At 36.5% G+C, this 19,758-nt stretch overlaps 1 protein-coding gene across 1 annotated transcript in view; it reads right to left on the bottom strand.

The window, feature by feature from the left end:
• Positions 1-19,387, bottom strand: part of LOC135196491 (histone H3.v1-like) — a 116,738-nt gene extending 97,351 nt beyond the window's left edge. The window contains exons 1-3 of the mRNA XM_064223345.1: positions 19,327-19,387; positions 18,890-19,092; positions 18,705-18,803 (exon numbers count right to left, since the gene is read on the bottom strand). Of these exons, the coding sequence (XP_064079415.1) occupies positions 18,705-18,803; positions 18,890-19,092; positions 19,327-19,387 (363 nt within the window). The remainder of the gene's footprint in view (positions 1-18,704; positions 18,804-18,889; positions 19,093-19,326) is intronic.
• Between the last annotated feature and the right edge of the window lie 371 nt (positions 19,388-19,758).

Below are 19,758 nucleotides of genomic sequence, written 5' to 3'. Positions count from 1 at the left end.
TATATATATATATATATATATATATATATATAATCTGACTATTCCGAAACAAAACTCACCCAAGGAATTGATATCATAAAGAGATATCAATCGAAAAGGGTGAAGAGTGGGAAAAATCCCTTCAGTAAAACAGAAAAGTGATATTCAGTAACAATAAGCATTAGCTATTAAAGCAAAGCAAAACCGATTTTAGCTAAACATCGCAATAATTTTTCACTGAAATGAATGGACTGAAAAAAAGTTGTATATATATATATATATATATATATATATATATATAATATATATATATATATATATATCATTCAAGCTACAAATGTCCTTTAATATCTAATTCGATCTACTCGGATTAAATATATTTTCATATACGTACCGAAGGAATTTTTTAGTTGATAATAATTTCGTCCCCCCATGGGATCGAACCACCGTCCAGTGGGCGGGAAACGAAATCAGAAACGGACAGTGACGCTATCGAGTCGCCAACAGAGAGGCTATAAGTTTATATCGATTCTGACCATTACAAATCACCGTCGATCTCGGCGTTTTCGTAATTAGAATCGATAAGAAACCCCTCAACCATGCTAGCTGATTTGAGCGTTTGACCAACATAGCCTTGTTATGAATACTTATCACATCACCGTGATTCATATCAAATCATTCGAGCTACAAATGTCCTTTAATATCTAATTCGCTGTATCGGAATTGATATATTTTCATATATGTACCGAAGGGGAATTTTTTAGTTGATAGTACTTTTGTCCCCCCATAGGATCAAACCACCGTCCAGTGGGCGGGAAACGAAATCAGAAATGGACAGTGACGCTATCGAGTCGGCTAGCAGAGAGGCTGGACGGTGGTTCGATCCCATGGGGGGACGAAATTATTATCAACTAAAAATTCCCCTTTGGTACATATATGAAAATATATCAATTCCGAGGTAGAGCAAATTAGATACTAAAGGACATTTGTAGCTTGAATGATTTATATGAATCACGGTGATGTGATAAGTATTCATAACAAGGCTACGTTGGTCAAACGCTCGAATCGGCTAGCATGGTTGAGGGGTTTCATATCAATTCTAATTACGAAAACACCGAAATCGACGGTGATTTGTAATGGTCAGAATCGATATAAACTTATAGCCTCTCTGCTGACCGACTCGATAGCGTCACTGTCTGTTTCTGATTTCGTTTCCCGCCCACTGGGTGGTGGTTCGATCCCATGTGGGGAGGATATTATTATCAACTAAAAATTCCCCTTTGGTACATATATGAAAATATATCAAATCCGAGGTAGAGTGAATTAGATATAAAAGGATATTTGTAGTTGAATGATTTATATGAATCATGGACATGTGATAAGTATTCATAACAAGGCTACGTTCGTCAAACGCTCGAATCGGCTAGCATGGTTGGGGGGGTTTCATATCGATTCTAATTACGAAAACACCGAGATCGATGGTGATTTGTAATGGTCAGAATTGGTATAAACTTATAGCCTCAATGCTGGCTGACTCGACAGCATCACTGTCCATTTCTGATTTTATTTACTGCCCACTGGAAGGTTGTTCGATCCCATGTGTGGGACAAAATTATTATCAACTAAAAATTCCCCTTCGGTACATATATGAAAATATATCAATTCCGAGGTAGAGTGAATTAGATATTAAAGGACATTTGTAGCGTGAATGATTTATATGAATCATGGTGATGTGATGAATATTCATAACAAGGCTATGTTGGTCAAACGCTTGAATTGGCTAGCATGGTTGAGGGGGTTTCATATCGATCCTAATTACGAAAACACCGAGATCGACAGTGATTTGTAATGGTCAGAATCGATATAAACTTATAGCCTCTCTGCAGGCCAACTCGATAGCATCACTGTCCATTTCTGATTTTGTTTCCTGCCCACTGGACGGTGTTTGATACCATGGGGGGACAAAATTATTATCAACTAAAAATTCCCCTTCATTACATATATGAAAAAATATATTAATTCCAAGGTAGAGCGAATTAGATATTAAAGGACTTTTGTAGCTTGAATGATTTATATGAATCATGGTGATGTGATAAGTATTCATAACAAACGCTCGAATCGGCTAGCATGGTTGAGGGGGTTTCATATTGATTCTAATTACGAAAACACCGAGAGTGATGGTGATTTGTAATGGTCAGAATCGATATAAACTTATAGCCTCTGCTGACTGACTCGATAGCGTCACTGTCCGTTTCTGATTTCGTTTCCCACCCACTGGACACTGGTTCTATCCCATGTGGGGACGAAATTATTGTCAACTAAAAATTCCCCTTCGGTACATATATGAAAATATATCAATTCTGACATAGAGCGAATTAGATATCAAAGGACATTTGTAGCTTGAATAATTTATATGAATCATGGTGATGTGATAAGTATTCATAACAAGGCTATGTTGCTCAAGCACTCGAATTGGCTAGCATGGTTGAGGGGGTTTCATATCGATTCTAATTAGGAAAAACACCGAAATCGACGGTGATTTGTAATGGTCAGAATTGATATAAACTTATAGCCTCTCTGCTGACGACTCGATATCGTCACTTTCTGTTTCTGATTTCGTTTCCAGCCCACTGAACGGTGGTTCGATCCCATGGGGGGAAGAAATTATTATCAACTAAAAATTCCCCTTCGGTACATACATGAAAAAATATATCAATTCCGAGGTAGAGTGAATTAGATATTAAAGGACATTTGTAGCTTGAATGATTTATATGAATCACTGTGATGTGATAAGTATTCATAACAAAGCTATGTTGGTCAAACGCTCGAATCGGCTAGCATGGTTGAGGGGGTTTCATATCGATTCTAATTACGAAAACACCGAGATCGATGGTGATTTGTAATGGTCAGAATCGATATAAACTTATAGCCTCTCTGCTGGCCGACTCGATAACGTCACTGTCCGTTTCTGATTTCGTTTCCCGCCCACTGGACGGTGGTTCAATCCCATGTGTGGGACGAAATTATTATCAACTAAAAATTCCCCTTCGGTACATATATGAAAAAATATATCAATTCAGAGGTAGAGCGAATTAGATATTAAAGGACATTTGTAGCGTGAATGATTTATATGAATCACGGTTATGTGATAAGTATTCATAACAAGGCTACGTTGGCCAAACGCGCGAATAGGCTAGCATTGTTGAGGGGGTTTCATATAGATTTTATTAAGAAAACACCGAGATTGACGGTGATTTGTAATGGTCAGAATCAATATAAACTTATAGCCTCTCTGCTGGCCAACTAGAAAACGTCACTGTCCATTTCTGATTTCGTTTCCCGCCCACTGAACGGTGGTTCGATCTCATTTGTGGGACGAAATTATTATCAACTAAAAATTTCCGTTCGGTATATATACAAAAAAATATATCAATTCTGATGTAGAGCGAAATAGATATTAAAGGACATTTGTAGCTTGAATGATTTATATGAATCATGGTGATATGATAAGTATTCACAACAAAGCTATGTTGGTCAAATGCTTGAATCGGCTAGCATGGTTGAGGGGGTTTCATATCGATTCTAATTACGAAAACACCGAGATTGACGGTGATTTGTAATGGTCAGAATCGATATAAACTTATAGCCTCTCTGCTGGCCGACTCGATAGCGTCACTGTCCGTTTCTGATTTCGTTTCCCGCCCACTGGACGGTGGTTCGATCCCATGGGGGGACGAAATTATTATCAACTAAAAATTCCCTTCGGTACATATATGAAAATATATCAATTCCGAGGTAGGGCGAATTAGATATTAAAGGACATTTGTAGCTTGAATGATTTATATGAATCATGGTGATGTGATAAGTATTCATTTATATATATAAAAGTTAACTAGTTTGTTGCTTTGGGTACATAGCAGTTTTTAATGATATCGTTTTCCTACAGATATATTGATAGATCATGGAAAATAACATTTTTTCCCATATATGGAATTTTGAAATCAGTAATTAGGAGGCAATAATGATTTTGCCTTCCAAGTTCTACGCTTCAATTATGAAAATAAGTACCGCTGTTTCTTAAGTCGAGTCCTCTACTGATTAACTGAATGGCCTCTTAATACTATCAAATTGACTTTTTATGAAAAAAATTGATTTGATTGTAAAAAAATATGATATCTGACATGAGTCCCAGATGATGGATAATAATGATGTGGTCATTTAAAACATTAATTTGTCTTATGATTTCTTTCAGTATGTTGATTTACAGCAGATATTCAACGTGAAAAATAAAGGAAATAGTTGTTTCTTGCACTCAGTCGAATCCCAGCCACATATCCTAAAAATATCTCGCCACCTCACTCTGAGCCCTCCCTTCTATCGAACTCTAGCTCACCTTTCCCTTATTTCTTCCAAAAACATACCTGCTTTTACAAACTGGCACCCACTCCCCAGTCTCAGAGTTCCATTATAAAGGATATTAAACTCTCCTCAGCCGCCTACTGCCCTCGCTCCGTTTCAAGTGCAGCATCTTTCTTATAAGGAAATTTGAGAAGAAAACTATTTTCCTGGACATTCAGAGAGAAAATAAATGTCTTCAGTTACTTTTCGCTTTTTGTCAGTTTTGTTTACTCAGATGATTAACATCGTAGGAGGTTAGTGCTGGCAGTGCACCTCACGCAATGCGCTGTAGGCATTGCTTAAAGTTCTTTGCAATTTGCCTTCGGCCCCTAGCTGCAACCCCTTTCGTTCCTTTTACTCTACCTCCTTTCATATTCTCTTACTTCCATCGTTCTTTCCAGCCTCTTCTAACGATTGAAAACTGCTTGGTTTCCCTCCTGTTACGCCTTTAAACCTTTTTGCTATCATTTTGTGCTTGGGCTTTTGCTTAAATTCTATATTCAATCCAATTCAAAACAGACGATTAAGGAGACCTACATAATTCTTTTTATCAGAAAAGTATTGTTAGTATTATAATAATAATAATAATGATTGACTTCTGTGGCCTCCCTAACCGTCTGTGCAATGCTATATTTGAGCTTTTGTTGTTGCAGGGTATTAATTGCTGTTATGCCAGGCGAGTGGCATCAGTGCCACAGGAATGTCTTTCGTGAGTGTTATCAATATTTTAATTATATTTTTTTTCTAGTACTGCTCATACAATACTCATATTGGTCGTTAATAGGTCGATCGTCTCCTGTCTGATATTCAGAGACAGTTTGAGAAGCATTATCTCAAAGATTCGCAGACGGTGGCTGCTAGGCGAAGTGCACTGTCAATAACTTGAGCAAAGGCAACGAGGTCTTAATTTCATGGAGAGGTGTCGTTGGTCGTTCCATGATATCGCATGATGGCATCTTCTTAGACTTGGCAAGCTATCCACCATGTTTAAACGCATGGTACTGATGATATCACCATTATTTTCAAGGTAACTCTGACATGGCAAAATTCTTATAGACTACATTCGCTTTGGGGCTGCTCTATGAGTTAGAGACCGTGCTGGCATAACAATTATTTAAACATTAACAACAACAAGTTGACTGTGTAATTCCTCATGTGGAAGTTTACTACCTTTTTATAGTATTAGTGAATAACATTATTTACAATACCCCATTAGAAAATAACAACATTTACAATCTGAGCAAGGCTGAAGAAGGCTACATGTCTTCCACCTAAGTTACTTTGGTCACGTTCATCGTTCAAACATTTTAAGTTCATGAGCACTCAGTAACAGATAATTAACTGGAAAGTTGTTAACTGTGGCGAGGTTGTCTCATCGTCGCTTTGAGCAGCCAGTTCAGAGGGGATTGTATGTCACCCAGTCAACACCAGTCCACGATGACGTCACAATATCTGACTAAGACTTCTCACACATTTTCACTCTCTGGGCAAGATAAATAATACAAGTCTTTTTCCTGGATCCGCGATGGTCAGGTATCTATAATGGTTGCAAAGCGGTGGAATATCTAGGCGGACAAATGATGTTCAATAAATATCTAAGTGTATTATGCCCCTTTTTCTTTTCATTTTTTATTTTTTGCCTTATATTGTTCTTTAATTATGTAACTATTTGATTGTTGAGTAATCTCTGACAACAAAAATAATTCTATCTTTAGTAGCTTAAGGGAAATACAAGAATTTTTTTTTTTTTTTTTTTTTTTTTTTTTTTTTTTATAAATCCTTTAAAGTGTTTAATTTCAGTGTATTCTACATCGAAAAATATATTCATTGTGGCTTTCCTAGAATTTTAGGACAAATTTGATCACCATTCACTGTGGGCATTTCGTCGGAGCTGAAAAAGTAGTAACAGTCCATTTGCGCTTTCAGTTCGAGTGTTATTAACCAATTATGAATTTCGCGTTCAAACGTGTACGCGCATATAACCAGCTCTTCTCCAGACCTCAAGACACACGAGAGAGAGAGAGAGAGAGAGAGAGAGAGAGAGAGAGAGAGAGAGAGAGAGAGAGAGAAATAAGCTTTGGCATTAATCCACAAAAACCCCTCGGAATATCAGCGGTTACCCAGAGGAGTCCGAATTTCCTCTTATTGCTAATTCTTTTCCATTGTCTCTTGGCGGTGTCTCTTTACACTTGATTCTTCCTGATGACTCCCATTCGGCAATTCAGGAGGTATTCTGGTCCTTGGGAGTCGGAGGCCCTTGTGGATGGATTTAGAAAATGGCAAAAAAAGGGTATTTTCGACCACTGTTCTTCTTCAGTTCATTAGAAATCCTGGGCCATTTCTCTCCTTAGTCGAATCTTACTGATGTTTACCGAGATTAAGTTTGCTTTTCGGTTTTAAATCTCTCTCTCTCTCTCTTCATACAGAAGCTTCTTACTAATAAGATTGGCTGAAGAAGTGATCAGCTCTTCAGATCATTTATCGATCATCTAATATCAGATTCTGTGGATGAAATTCTAGGAGCTAAAACTAAAAAAGCTTTGCAAACAGATTTGCAGGAAATCTTCAAAGTTCTTACTCGCTTCAAGTTTATCAAAGCATTTAAGTCAACTTATCTTGAGAATTGATTTACGGAAGATGCTTAACGTTTGCCATTTTGAGTCTCTAGAAACTTACTATTCTTTAAATCTTACAGAGAGAGAGAGAGGAGAGGACGAGATGAGACGAGAGAGAGAGAGAGAGAGAGATGCGTAATTCAATAAAGTATAGGGAGATCGGAACTGCCGCACTTCCTTTTATATCAACTTCTGTGCAAACAAAAAATGAAAAGTATATTTATTTGGGGACAAAAAATGGAGATGATACAATGATATGAAGCTCTTCTGCTCTTTATTTTCTATTTTTTTATGTCATCTTCGTATAATGACTTTATAGCTTATATATATATATATATATATAATATATATATATATTATATATATATATTATATAGATATATATATATATATATATATATATATATGCAGAAGCCAGGTACTATGTCGTACCTTTAAGTAAATGGGGATACAATCCACAATGAGGTAGAATCCTCTTGTAGTTTAAAATATATATTTCATGTACAGGATTAAAGCTTTCGACCATCAACTGTGGTCTTGTTCACTAAAATGTGATATGTCACCTCAAGGAACTAACAAGTAAGAGCACAAACATTTGAAAAAACAACGGTTAGGTAACAAGCTAGTTCATATTATGAATGATCAGGCGGTTGAGCCCTCGTTCTTTCCAGAATTCGTCTTGATCTTCGTGGGGGAATGTTTCTATTGTCAACTGCTTGTTGTTCTCTGCTGGTTGGGTGGTTTGTTGGAGAAATGACCTGAGTGGAGTAAACAGGAGAGGAAGCAGCATCGTTATTGGCACTTATATTTCTAAAGTTTGAAATTTTCCCTTTCCTACACAACTCATCACAAATAGCTGTATTTTCTGTAATGCCAGTATTTCCTGCAAAGGTCTCGTTTAATGAAGTTAACGCCCCTTCTACTACTCGTCTCAAAGTCCTGTCGTTACATGCAAAACAACCTTTGTTTTACCTTAAAAATTTATTGCGTGGTTTTTCCTCCCATGTATTTGCGCAAATTGCAATGTATGAACTTCCCTTCTGCAAGCCGCAACGTGTTCTTCCCTTCTCTTATCAATGGAACGTCCGCTTTCTCCCACGTAACATTCATTGCAATCACTACAAGGTATTGCATAATACTCCTACATTCTCTCTATTACCCGGGTTATTTTTAATGAGTTTCTTCTTGATTGTACTGTTGTACTGAAAAACTATGTTGAAGCCGTTCTTTTTTCCTTTAAGCTGCCTAGAAAATTTATTAAGTTCTCTATTATAAGGAAGAGCAAGAGATGCCTTAAAATCTGCCTTTTCAGTTATATCATGAGGGGCGTAAAACATCGATCTAGCTTTAGATAGAGACTGTATAGTATAAAAACTTTGTGTACACAGTTTAGTAAAACTATCTACCAAGAAATTTATTTCGGCGTCAATGAACTGGGGATCACATATTTGGTATGCTCGAAAAAACAAATTGGTTAAAACGTTGTGCTTTACTTTAGGTTCATGATATGAAAAGTAATGAATATAGGTGTTTGTGTGGGTGTTCTTCCTATACACGCTGAATTTAAAGTCACTACTCACTGTGCCCCTATGAACTACCATATCTAGAAAGGGAAGCCTATTTTCCATTTCCTTTTCCACTGTAAATTTAATAGAGGGCAAAATACCATTAAGCAACTCTAAAAACCTATGAAAGGCTTCCTCGCCGTGTCTATAAACAATAAAAACATCATCTACATACCTAACCCAAATTTCAGGCTTGATGTCTTCCGGTAGTGTGTCAACGTAAACCTTTTCGAAAAAATTCCATACATAAGTTAGCCAATATAGGAGAGAGAGGTGAGCCCATCGAGACCCCGGATTTTTGTTGATAGAACGAACCATTAAACTCAAAAATTGTAGATTCAGCGCAAATGTTAATCAAATGACAAAATTATCTATGTGCATAGGTGGCTTGAAAATATTATCTGAGGCTAATTTCTTCAAGTTGTCGAGCACGAAACTCAGTGGTACATTCGTGAATAAAGAAACTATATCTAGACTGTACATAGTACCTATGTAATTCTTTTCCTTAATTTGATCCATAAAATCCATACTGTGCTTAATGTGAGATTTCGAAATTGTCCTATTAATTTCCCCAAAATATCCGCTAACCATGATAACAGATCCGACTGAGGATTGTTGCAGCTGGCGACAATGGCCTTAAAAGACACCCCTCCTTGTGAATCTTGGGAGTTCCGTAAAAGTAACTAAAAAGACGGCAGCTTTCTCGCTAGCTTACTCAGGACTATATTTCTGGTTTCTTTTTCCACACCACTGCTAACTATGGCTTTTATTTTCTTGTTAAATTCAGACTGCAAATCGCTAATGCAAGGGGGTTTTGTTACTTTTAGGTATGTGTTACTATCGTTTCTTTAAGAGCCTGTGTGCCTTGATCAGGTAATCGTTCTTATTCATAACCACTACACAGCCTCCTTTGTCTGCTTTTAAAATTTTAATACTTGAACTCTTCTTCAATCTATCTAATGCCAAGTTGAAACGTCGTGGTAAATGATCTATCTTCTTCTCAAAACTATGAAGCAACATGCCTTTAATAAAATCTACGTTTACTCCTGTATGCTTGTAGTTAAATTGATTGATGCTACCAATACCTCTAAGGAAATCAATATCCTCAGTGCCCAGAGAAAAATTGAGTCCCAGGCTAAGAAGTATTTTACTATCCTCATCTAGCTCACAGTCCGCAAGTATTTTGATATTATCCTGATTAAAAGAAAGATTCCAAACAGAGTGCCTACATAAATTTCTAAGCTTCCCATCTAGCTGAGCTTTATGTGCCAACGACTTTTGCGAAGCAACCTCACCTGCACAATTAACAATCCAGTCAAAGTTGATATCTGTTCTCCTTTTGTAGATTTCTTGCCGTAGGTTATTTTTCCTGTGTCTAATTTCCAAAAGAATTTCCTCGCGTTTGAACTTTGCTTGCTTCACTTGGTCCTCCAAAAAGTCTCTCTTGTATCTGGGAAACGGATCTCCTTCAAAAGAGTCCCTGCATAACCAGCCGTACATTTTCGGGACCACCTGCTCTGCAATACAATCTTGAAGGAATATGATTTGATTTTTCAGTCTTCTGGCGGTGATGCATCTTCTTTCGTATAGTCTGTACTTCTGAAGAACCTGAGTTCCCAAAGCTTGCCGGATGAAGTCTCCTATAATGTTAGCCAATAATGTTTTGTGGATGTACTACGTGGAAACATAAATGCAGAAGCCAGGTACTATGTCGTACCTTTAAGTAAATGGGGATACAATCCACAATGAAGTAGAATCCTCTTGTAGTTTAAAATATATATTTCTTGTACAGGATTAAAGCTTTCGACCATCAACTGTGGTCTTGTTCACTAAAATGTGATATGTCACCTCAAGGAACTAACAAGTAAGAGCACAAACATTTGTAAAAACAACGGTTAGGTAACAAGCTAGTTCATATTATGAATGATCAGGCGGTTGAGCCCTCGTTCTTTCCAGAATTCGTCTTGATCTTCGTGGGGGAATGTTTCTATTGTCAACTGCTTGTTCTCTGCTGGTTGGGTGTTTTGTGTGGAGAAATGACCTGCGTGGAGTAAACAGGAGAGGAAAGCAGCATCGTATTGGCACATATATTTCTAAAGTTTGAAATTTTCCCTTTCCTACATATCTCTTCACAAATAGCTGTATTTTCTGTAATGCCAGTATTTCCTGCAAAGGTCTCGTTTAATGAAATTAACGCCCCTTCTACTACTCGTCTCAAAGTCCTGTCGTTACATGCAAAAACAACCTTTGTACCTTTAAAATTTATTGCGTGGTTTTTCTCCCATGTATGTTGCAGCTTAAAGGAAAAAAGAACGGCTTCAACATAGTTTTTCAGTACAACAGTATAATCAAGAAGAAACTCATTAAAAATAACCCGGGTAATAGAGAGAATGTAGGAGTATATGCAATACCTTGTAGTGATTGCAATGAATGTTACGTGGGAGAAAGCGGACGTTACCATTGATAAGAGAAGGGAAGAACACGTTGCTGCTTGCAGAAGGGGAAGTTCATACAGTGCAATTGCGCAACATACATGGGAGAAAAACCACGCAATAAATTTTAAAGGTACAAAGGTTGTTTTTGCATGTAACGACAGGACTTCTGTTTTCCAGAAGGAACTGCGATGAAACCGCAAGAAAAACTACTTGCTGAATTTGGAAAGATTTGTACTCTTCCGGAAATTTTGAATTCTTGTTTGGATCCGGCGTCAATAACCTCGTCGTTGCGACGCCAGTAAGAATTAATAAATCAATCAATCTTGTTTGGATCCTTTTCATTCGCAGCCACACCAGAGCCAGAAATCTTCTCACCATCAACCTTTCGATTCAGCTCTTTGAGAGATGTGATTTCGCGGAATCCATTGGATTTTAAAAGTTGCTTTGTACAGTAAGTTCCAAAACTGAAGCGACAATTTCAGAGAATTTCGTTCGAAATTCACTTACTGGCAACTACAACTCGTAGCTGAAAAATATATATTTTTTCTATAATGAAAGCTCTATCAAGCAAAATAAAGCTAACATATGATGCACAAATATCAAATCATATGATATAACAATCATAAGAAAAAATTTGGGTAATAGTAATTATTTTAAAGTATAGCAATTATTTCAAACTATTAAAACGAAACAATTTGAAATTCTCGTTCAACACAGATTACCACAACATTAACCAATGTATATTTCGAGCAATGTGGAAACAAATATTTAATATATATATATATATATATATATATATATATATATATATATATATATATATATATATCCCCAAAAACTCATAAATTTCTGTTATGCAATGATACTTCTGGATCGAACTGATTACTGGTTGTCAGTGGAAATATGAATTTGGGTGATATCACTCCCTTATGATACGCCCACTTACGCAAATTCAGTCTTAAATTTCACGGTTGAGATAATTCGAAGATTTGAGGTAATAGTTGAAGTGAAAAAGGTGGAGTTAGTATTGTGGGTAGAGGTAGAGGTAGAGGGGGGAAGGGGTGGTTGGGGTCTGTCTTCTCCCTACTTAACCAGATGGTGATATTACTGTGTTCTGGTTGCTTGCGACCGACTTTCTTATTTTTTATTTTTTTTTAGCGAGTCTGTTTCCCAGGTGCAAGGACAGGTCCTGGTGTCGGTCCTGAAGGCTCTATCTTTGCCTAAATAACAGACAGTGGCCCTGCATTGTAAGCCTTGCAATGCCCGGAACTAGGCCTAGTCACCTGAAGGTAGCAGCAGAGGGCCTTTCTCGAAGATGGTGTTTTATGCTCGGTCCTAGCAGCTAGAATCAGAACTACCAACCACCCCCAACTTCTCCATTGAATCTAGGTGCATTCATGGTTGATTATGTTTAATGTCGCGGAGATTTTCCCTTCACATTCTATTGATACTTGCATGGTTTTCGTAGGTTTCACCTTTTTTTTTTTTTTTTTTTTTTTGCCAGTGCATAAGTGAGACTATTCTTGTCCATACGATGCGGAGTGTGAATATGCTTGGCGAGCATTATTTTAATTCGAGTACCCCTCCCCTTATGCTCTCTCTCTCTCTCTCTCCTCTCTCTCTCTCTCTCTCTCTCGAGGACTCTCTCTCTCAGGAAGTTTTTTATCTATCAGGAATAACCAGAGGTCTGTTTTAAGAATCGAGCACTAGGCCTATTGGTCATGCTCGGGTGCTTTCTTTATATATATAATATTATATATATATATATATATATATATTATATATATATATTATATACACATATATATATATATATAAGATATATATATATACATATATAGAATATATAATTATATTATATATATAATATATATATATATAATAATATATATATATATATATATATATATTTATATATATATATAAAGAAGCACCCGAGCATGACCAATAGGCCTAGTGCTCGATTCTTAAAACAGGACCTCAGGTTATTCCTGATAGATAAAAACTTCCTAGGAGAGAGAAGAGAGAGAGAGGAGATGAGAGAGAGAAGAGAGAGAGAGGAGACGAGAGAGAGAGAGAGAGAGAGCATTAAACAACAGGGGATACTCGAATTAAATAATGCTCGCCAAGCATATTCACACTCCGCATCGTATGGACAAGAATAGTCTCACTTATGCACTGGCAAAAAAAAAAAAAAAAAAAGGTGGAAACCTACGAAAATACTTGTTTGGTGCGACCCTGAACGCAATTCAGCATGCAAAAATTTGCACAATCGAGAAATTCCATGAAATTATTACCTAACAAGCTGGAAAATATATTTCCTTGATTCTTGAAATAGGCCTAACCATGTAACCAACGCTAAAACGAAACGCGCACATAACTTGGATTTCGTTTTTTTTTTTTTACACCAACTTGTCTTATTTATATTTCATTTAATCAGATGCTAAACTTCTCTGTGCTTTATCAAAAGAAATCATAATAGCTTCGATATAACGCTATAAAAGTAGAAAGTTAATTTACAAATATTAGCCAATGCTTATGCACACGGTTCCTGCTACCACTCTATGGTGAACACTGGAAGCCGCAGATGTTTCTTTGGGGAAAATTTTTTTTTTCTATTAATAAACAATTACTGAACTAACATTGATCATTCGCTAGGTGGGCAAATACTTTGCGCGCTTATACAGTTAATCACTGATACGTATTATCAGATAAATAGGATGACAATAATTGGAATAAATAATACTAACTGGCAACCACATGGAGTTTCTATAGAAGTACGATCAATTCTGAGATTTGTCGCTTCACTTCTGGAAAACTTACTGTACAGTCGTAAAGCACCCTATAAAGTCGTTATTGCAAAATAAGAGAAACTTTCCTTTTTTGCTTTACAGGACAACATTTTTCTTAATCTCGGAATAATTACAGAATATCGCGGCCTTCAGATTACTTTCCTCTTTCCCATATTATTTTGAGTTATTATTATTAAAGCTGTGTTCATTTTCAATAAACTCATATTATTTTTAAAGAGATTTTAGGCTATTAACTGCTTTGTATTTGAAATTAAGGGTTTCGTTGTTGGTGTTTCTTTCATGTTCTTGTTAACTTTCTGGTTTTTAGAGAATTTGATGATTTCTTTATTCCCTTTTTTTTTAAATTATTCTGTTTATATAGCTTGTGGTATAATATATATATATATATATATATATATTTATATATATATATATATATATAATATATGTCTATATATATATATATAATATATATAGATTTTATATATATGTATATAATATATATATATATATATATATATATAGATATATATATATATCTAATATATATATATATATATATATATATATATATATCTATATATATCTTATATATATATATATATATATATATATATATGATATATTATAATATAGGCCTGTGGTGTAATTGTTAATAAGTTGATTCTCCTTAGAACTGCTCAGTTCTAAGAAAATCATGAAAAAGCATGTGGGGGGAGGGGGGAAGAACGGCGGAAAGGAATAAACTCGAGACGTTCATTCTTCCTTACTCAAATATAGCTAATGCGAGACTTAACATCACAATCACCAAAGTTACTTCCAAAAAATTGGTTCTGTACCAAAAACTCATTTGGTTTTTCCTTTTTTTCCATTTACTTTGGTTTTCTCTCTCATTTTCATACTCGTCTCATGAAATCGTTACATTCTCCTTATTTATTGGTATTTTGTCCCCTTTTACGTATTATTAACATTTATTTTTTTTTACTTTATCATTCACTTCCTGATTATGGTTCTCACTCTTCATAATTTTTCAAAGTTCATTGACTCACTAATTATATATCATTGCAATTGTTTATTTAACCCTACCTGTCGTTCCTTACCAGTATTCCTCTATTTATTCTTTGCTCCTTTCCCTTTCCTTCTTTTCTTCTCTAGTCCCCGGAGAGAACGAAAGCCCAGGATAAAGATTTTCTCTCACCTTAAGCTGTGTGAGGCTCTTATGCTCTAATAAATGGTTGGAGGCAGCTTGCTGGAAGGTTATTAAAGTAAGGCGTTGAAGTGAGGATATCCCTTTTATAAAGTTGGAAATAATAGAAAATGTTAAACTTACAATACTCCATAAATTATGGCGAATTCTTAGTGCTCACGTATTGATTATGTGACCCTTTACCTTCTTTCGAGGTTTTGAATTTTGCATAAACTTGCTGTCATTTCATTAACGGATTTGAATAACTGAGGATCCTTTACCCTCTTTGACAGCTCGAGATTTATATATCTATATATGATTATAGTAATCGCTCTTACACGTGATTTTTATATCTCCCATAACCACAAGGAAAAATGAAATAATGGTGTAGGTCCTGACCGGTTTCGGCTTTATTCCTAAGCCATTAAGGAAGGACTGATACACAGTGAAAGCAGTTCTCAGTATAAATGTTAGGGGTCAGAACAAAAAAGCGCACAAACCTTTTGAAACCAAAGCTCCACTCCTGACAGGTTCCAGAGAAGTGAGAGAGACGTAGTAAAATTATACGACTTAATTAAGAAATGTATAAGAGAGAGAGAGAGAGAGAGAGAGAGGAGAGAGAGAGAGAGATATGTGTCTAAATTGTTTCGTCAAATCTTAACATGGCAAATTTTATGTTGAAACTGAAAAAAAAAATTAGAAACTGCAGCTCTTAAAACATAACCAAGTAAACCCTCTAGTATTGTAAGTAAACTACAGACTAGTGATCTGATCTCTGTTACAATAAACACAAACAACAAAATTTTCTCCATTGCGTTTCAGGTGGATCGACCCTCCAGACGGTTTTAAGGCCCAGGAGATTTTTTTCCCCCACAGCTTACAAGGTTTATGGGTCAAATATATAAAATACTATTTAAAGGAACAGTGCAGTTTCCCTAGTAAGATTGCTTCAACTCTACTGAGCCAGGCAGAGAGAGAGAAAAGTAGGTTCACTATCCGGAGCTAATCTCTCTCTCTCTCTCTCTCTCTCTCTCTCTCTCTCTCTCTCTCTCTCTCTCTCTCTCTCTCTCTCTCTCTCTCTCTCTCTCTCTCTCTCATAGGTTTCAAAATATGATGATGAAATTTATCTCGACAGTAACTCTGTCAACATATAATCAGGTGGATGTACTTTAAATTTTCATCTCTCTCTCTCTCTCTCTCTCTCTCTCTCTCTCTCTCTCTCTCTCTCGTGCGTTTCACAATAAGATGAAATTAATATCGTTAGTAACTCTGTCAACCTATAATCAGGTGGATGTACTTTAAATTCTCTCTCTCCTCTCTCTCTCTCTCTCTCTCTTCCTCTCGTCGCTCATCCTCTTCTCTCTCTCGCTCTCTCTCGTCCTCTCCTCTCTCTCTTTCAAGAAATTTACTCCCCTTTCTCTCTCTCTCTCCTCATCGTTTCATCTCTCTCTCTCTCTCTCTCTCTCTCTCTCTCTCTCTCTCTCTCTCTCTCTCCAATATATGGGTAGGAATAGTTTAAACAACAAAGCAACATAATTTCTCGCCTTCCTGAAGCAAAGCAGATTATAAATCTATCAACAATGATGCCACAAAAAGCTATGTCGATAAAGGAAGAGTTATTAAAGCTAATACCGGTATATTCAATGACCTATTCAGAATGCATTTTCCAGTGGGATTGGCGCCCTACCTTCCCCACCTTGAGAGAAAATATAAAAGATGTGATGATTATAGAAATATATAAGCTATATGATAAGTTGTGCGTAGCTTCACGAATGCTCCTAGATATTATGTACTCTCCTCTCTCTCTCTCTCTCTCTCTCTCTCCTTTACGCGTACAAACACAAAAAAAACACATAACGCATCTAAAGTTGTTTTGAGATTAGCGATTAAAACAGTTTCTTATTCAAGAGGTTTTAGAGTTTTGAGTGTCAGTCTCTCGAAGGTTCTTTAGTATTAGGTTCTTTCGTTGCTTTGTTTCTTGGTTTGAATTATGTCGAGGGAACCGACTCCTCTTTCTATGATTCATAGTATCATTATCATCCTTATCACCACGACCATCACCTTCCTGAAGATACAGGCAATCCATACTATAGTAGTTTTACATCAACCGCTCCTGATTGGCTGTTGATAAGCCAATCACAGGGCTGGAAACTCTCAGTCTCTCGAGAGAGTCCACATAGGCAGGATGCATGTTCCACCTCTCCCGAAAGACGTATCCATCAGGAAAGGTGGAACATACATAATACATCCTGCCTATGTGAACTCTCGAGAGAGACTGAGAGTTGCCAGCCCTGTGATTGGCTTATCAACAGCCAATCAGAAGAGTCGTGAGGGACTGGCCTTGACATCGGGTGCACGATTAATATGAATCTACTTTAACAGGTCCTAGCTGTGCGTAACCTCCATTCTACTGTTCTGAACATTAATCGAAGGAAGTTAAAATGTTGAACGTCGCCAAAGAATCTGTAAGGAAGAAGATTTGAAGCCTTATCTTTGCGCAGAAGCAGGATGTTTTTCGATTCTCCGGGAATTCGATCCTTTTTGCAAGCATCGTGATATTCTTAGAACTACTCTAAACAGGTATTGTGGAGCTCCTCATCAGCATGCAGTAAAAGTACTACCTGAGAGAATGGATTAAATTTGCGAATTACTGCATAACGTTGCTTATCTTGTTAACTGATATTCAGCTTTTATAAATATAAAACAGTGCGTGGAAAAATGCTGTTCAAAATGTGGGAAAAATCATAACATCTATAGTTATGACAATAACTGAATTTTATCGTGAGAATCAGTGATAATGAAAATGATTCTCATTATGCCGTTAGGGATTATAAAATAGGATTTGTGAAACTCATTTGAAGGCCAGAGCAGCAGTGGGAATATATCTGCCACTTCAGGAACAGATATAATACCATTAATAAATAATGGTATCGGCTTCATAAAATAAAAGAAAAAAAAATCAAAGATTTAACCATTAACCAGTTTTTCCTTTATTTTTTTTTCAATAAAAAATATCCAAAAATCAGCAACTCGAATTTAAGCTTTGTTTGTTTTACCAACGAAGTAACTTTGTGCCTTCCATAGTTGCCGATTTCCTTAAAAAAACTGCCGATCATATCCAGTTATTTTCAAAATGGTCATGGTCGGTATAAGTAGTAACCATTGTCAAGAAAACTCGCTACTGTGCATTGATCCAGCAATGATACCTGTAGCCAAGTATAAAATAATTCAGATCATAATTTGTGCAACGAATGACATTTATTCATCATTGCTTGATGCTTTTACGTACATAATATGGGGCATTATCATTCAGTACTTCACCACTTTATGATAATAGAATAGATAGTTCTTAAGGAGTGTTGACCATGAAACTTTGGATTTCATTGTGAGTCAAACACTCGTTTTCCAGGTCAATCAATTACAGCTCTGGCTTTTTCTCCACTCAGAGGTGTGTTTTTCTAGTAGTATTTTCTAAGGGTGACACATGCAGTGTATTAAAGACAAATAATTAGCCCTTACACATAGATGGATAGGTGGTTCCATATGAAGTTATAAAAAGGCCATTTTTGGGACGCTAATATGTACCTTTATGGGCAATGGCTAAAAGATTTTGCACGAACATTTTATTTTAAAAAAAAAACAATTTCATTGTAAAGCAAAAAACTGGTCAGGAAATTATGAGACCTGCCCATTGTAAATAAATGAACGTTACATCAACTGCGGAATAGCTCAACTTCCTCCTCCTCCTCCTCCTCCTCCTCCTCCTTCTTTTCTTCTTCTTCCTTCTTCTTCTTCTTCTTCTTCTTCTTCTTCTTCTTCTTCTTCCTCTTCTTCTAAGTGTATGAATATTTTGACTCGTATCAGATTGTAAACCAATTATTCCACATCTGATTTAACTACAGTTCATTAGAAACTTTACAATTGCTCCTCGAACCATTTCATGCATTCCATCCTTTTTTGAAGGTTGCTTTGGTAGTTCGGGAGGGAGAATGGGTGAGGTGAAAAGAGAATGGGGATGCAGTAGGATGTATTTTAATGAGTGGGCGTGCGGAGTGGATGAGCGAGGAGCGGTGAGTGGAGAGTGAGAGCGTGGCGAATGAAGTCCAGTCGTGCCACAAGTTCCTGTGATGCAAGGATGTATCCACACTATAGTAAAGCATGCCATAAAGATATGTTAACACATGCGTAGAATCTACGGGCCATTTTTACCAGATACATCTGAAATTGTAATAGCCACAATGCCCTCTTAACTTCTCAAATTCTTTGCTCTTTTTTGGATACACTTCTCACTACTTGCATTGAGCGCCAACTTCCAAGAAATTTGAACCCGCTATAACATAATCACGACGAGGTCACCTTGCCGACCTGACCTCGTCGTGATTATGGTATCGCGGGTTCGTTTCCCGCTGCCGGACATCACGATTTCTTTGAAATTGGAGCTCAAGGCTTTGTAGTGACAAGCGTATCTCAAAATACGAAACATAATGGTTGAAATATTTGATATACCAATAATGAAGCGGTTCCAGTGTCTATTCCTAGCAAGGGAGTTTGAACATTACTAGATATTTCACCCTTGATTAATATTTCCCGTTTCAGGTTTCCCGACCAGAATGCCATTGTTACATCTTGAAAAATGTTTTACTCACCGGTCCTGGGGTTGGTTTGCTGAAGGAATTCCTCGTTTCCCCCAAATAATATAAAAAAAATTTCCTCTTTTCCCCTTAGCGACCTTTCTTTATAAAAGGTTAAACATTTCTCTTCTTGTAAAAGATTCCTCTTTCCTTCTTG

The sequence above is a fragment of the Macrobrachium nipponense genome, chromosome 17, assembly GCF_015104395.2.
Source record: "Macrobrachium nipponense isolate FS-2020 chromosome 17, ASM1510439v2, whole genome shotgun sequence".
NCBI classification, from domain to species: Eukaryota; Metazoa; Arthropoda; class Malacostraca; order Decapoda; family Palaemonidae; genus Macrobrachium; species Macrobrachium nipponense.
This window is presented reverse-complemented; position numbering and strand designations above follow the sequence as displayed.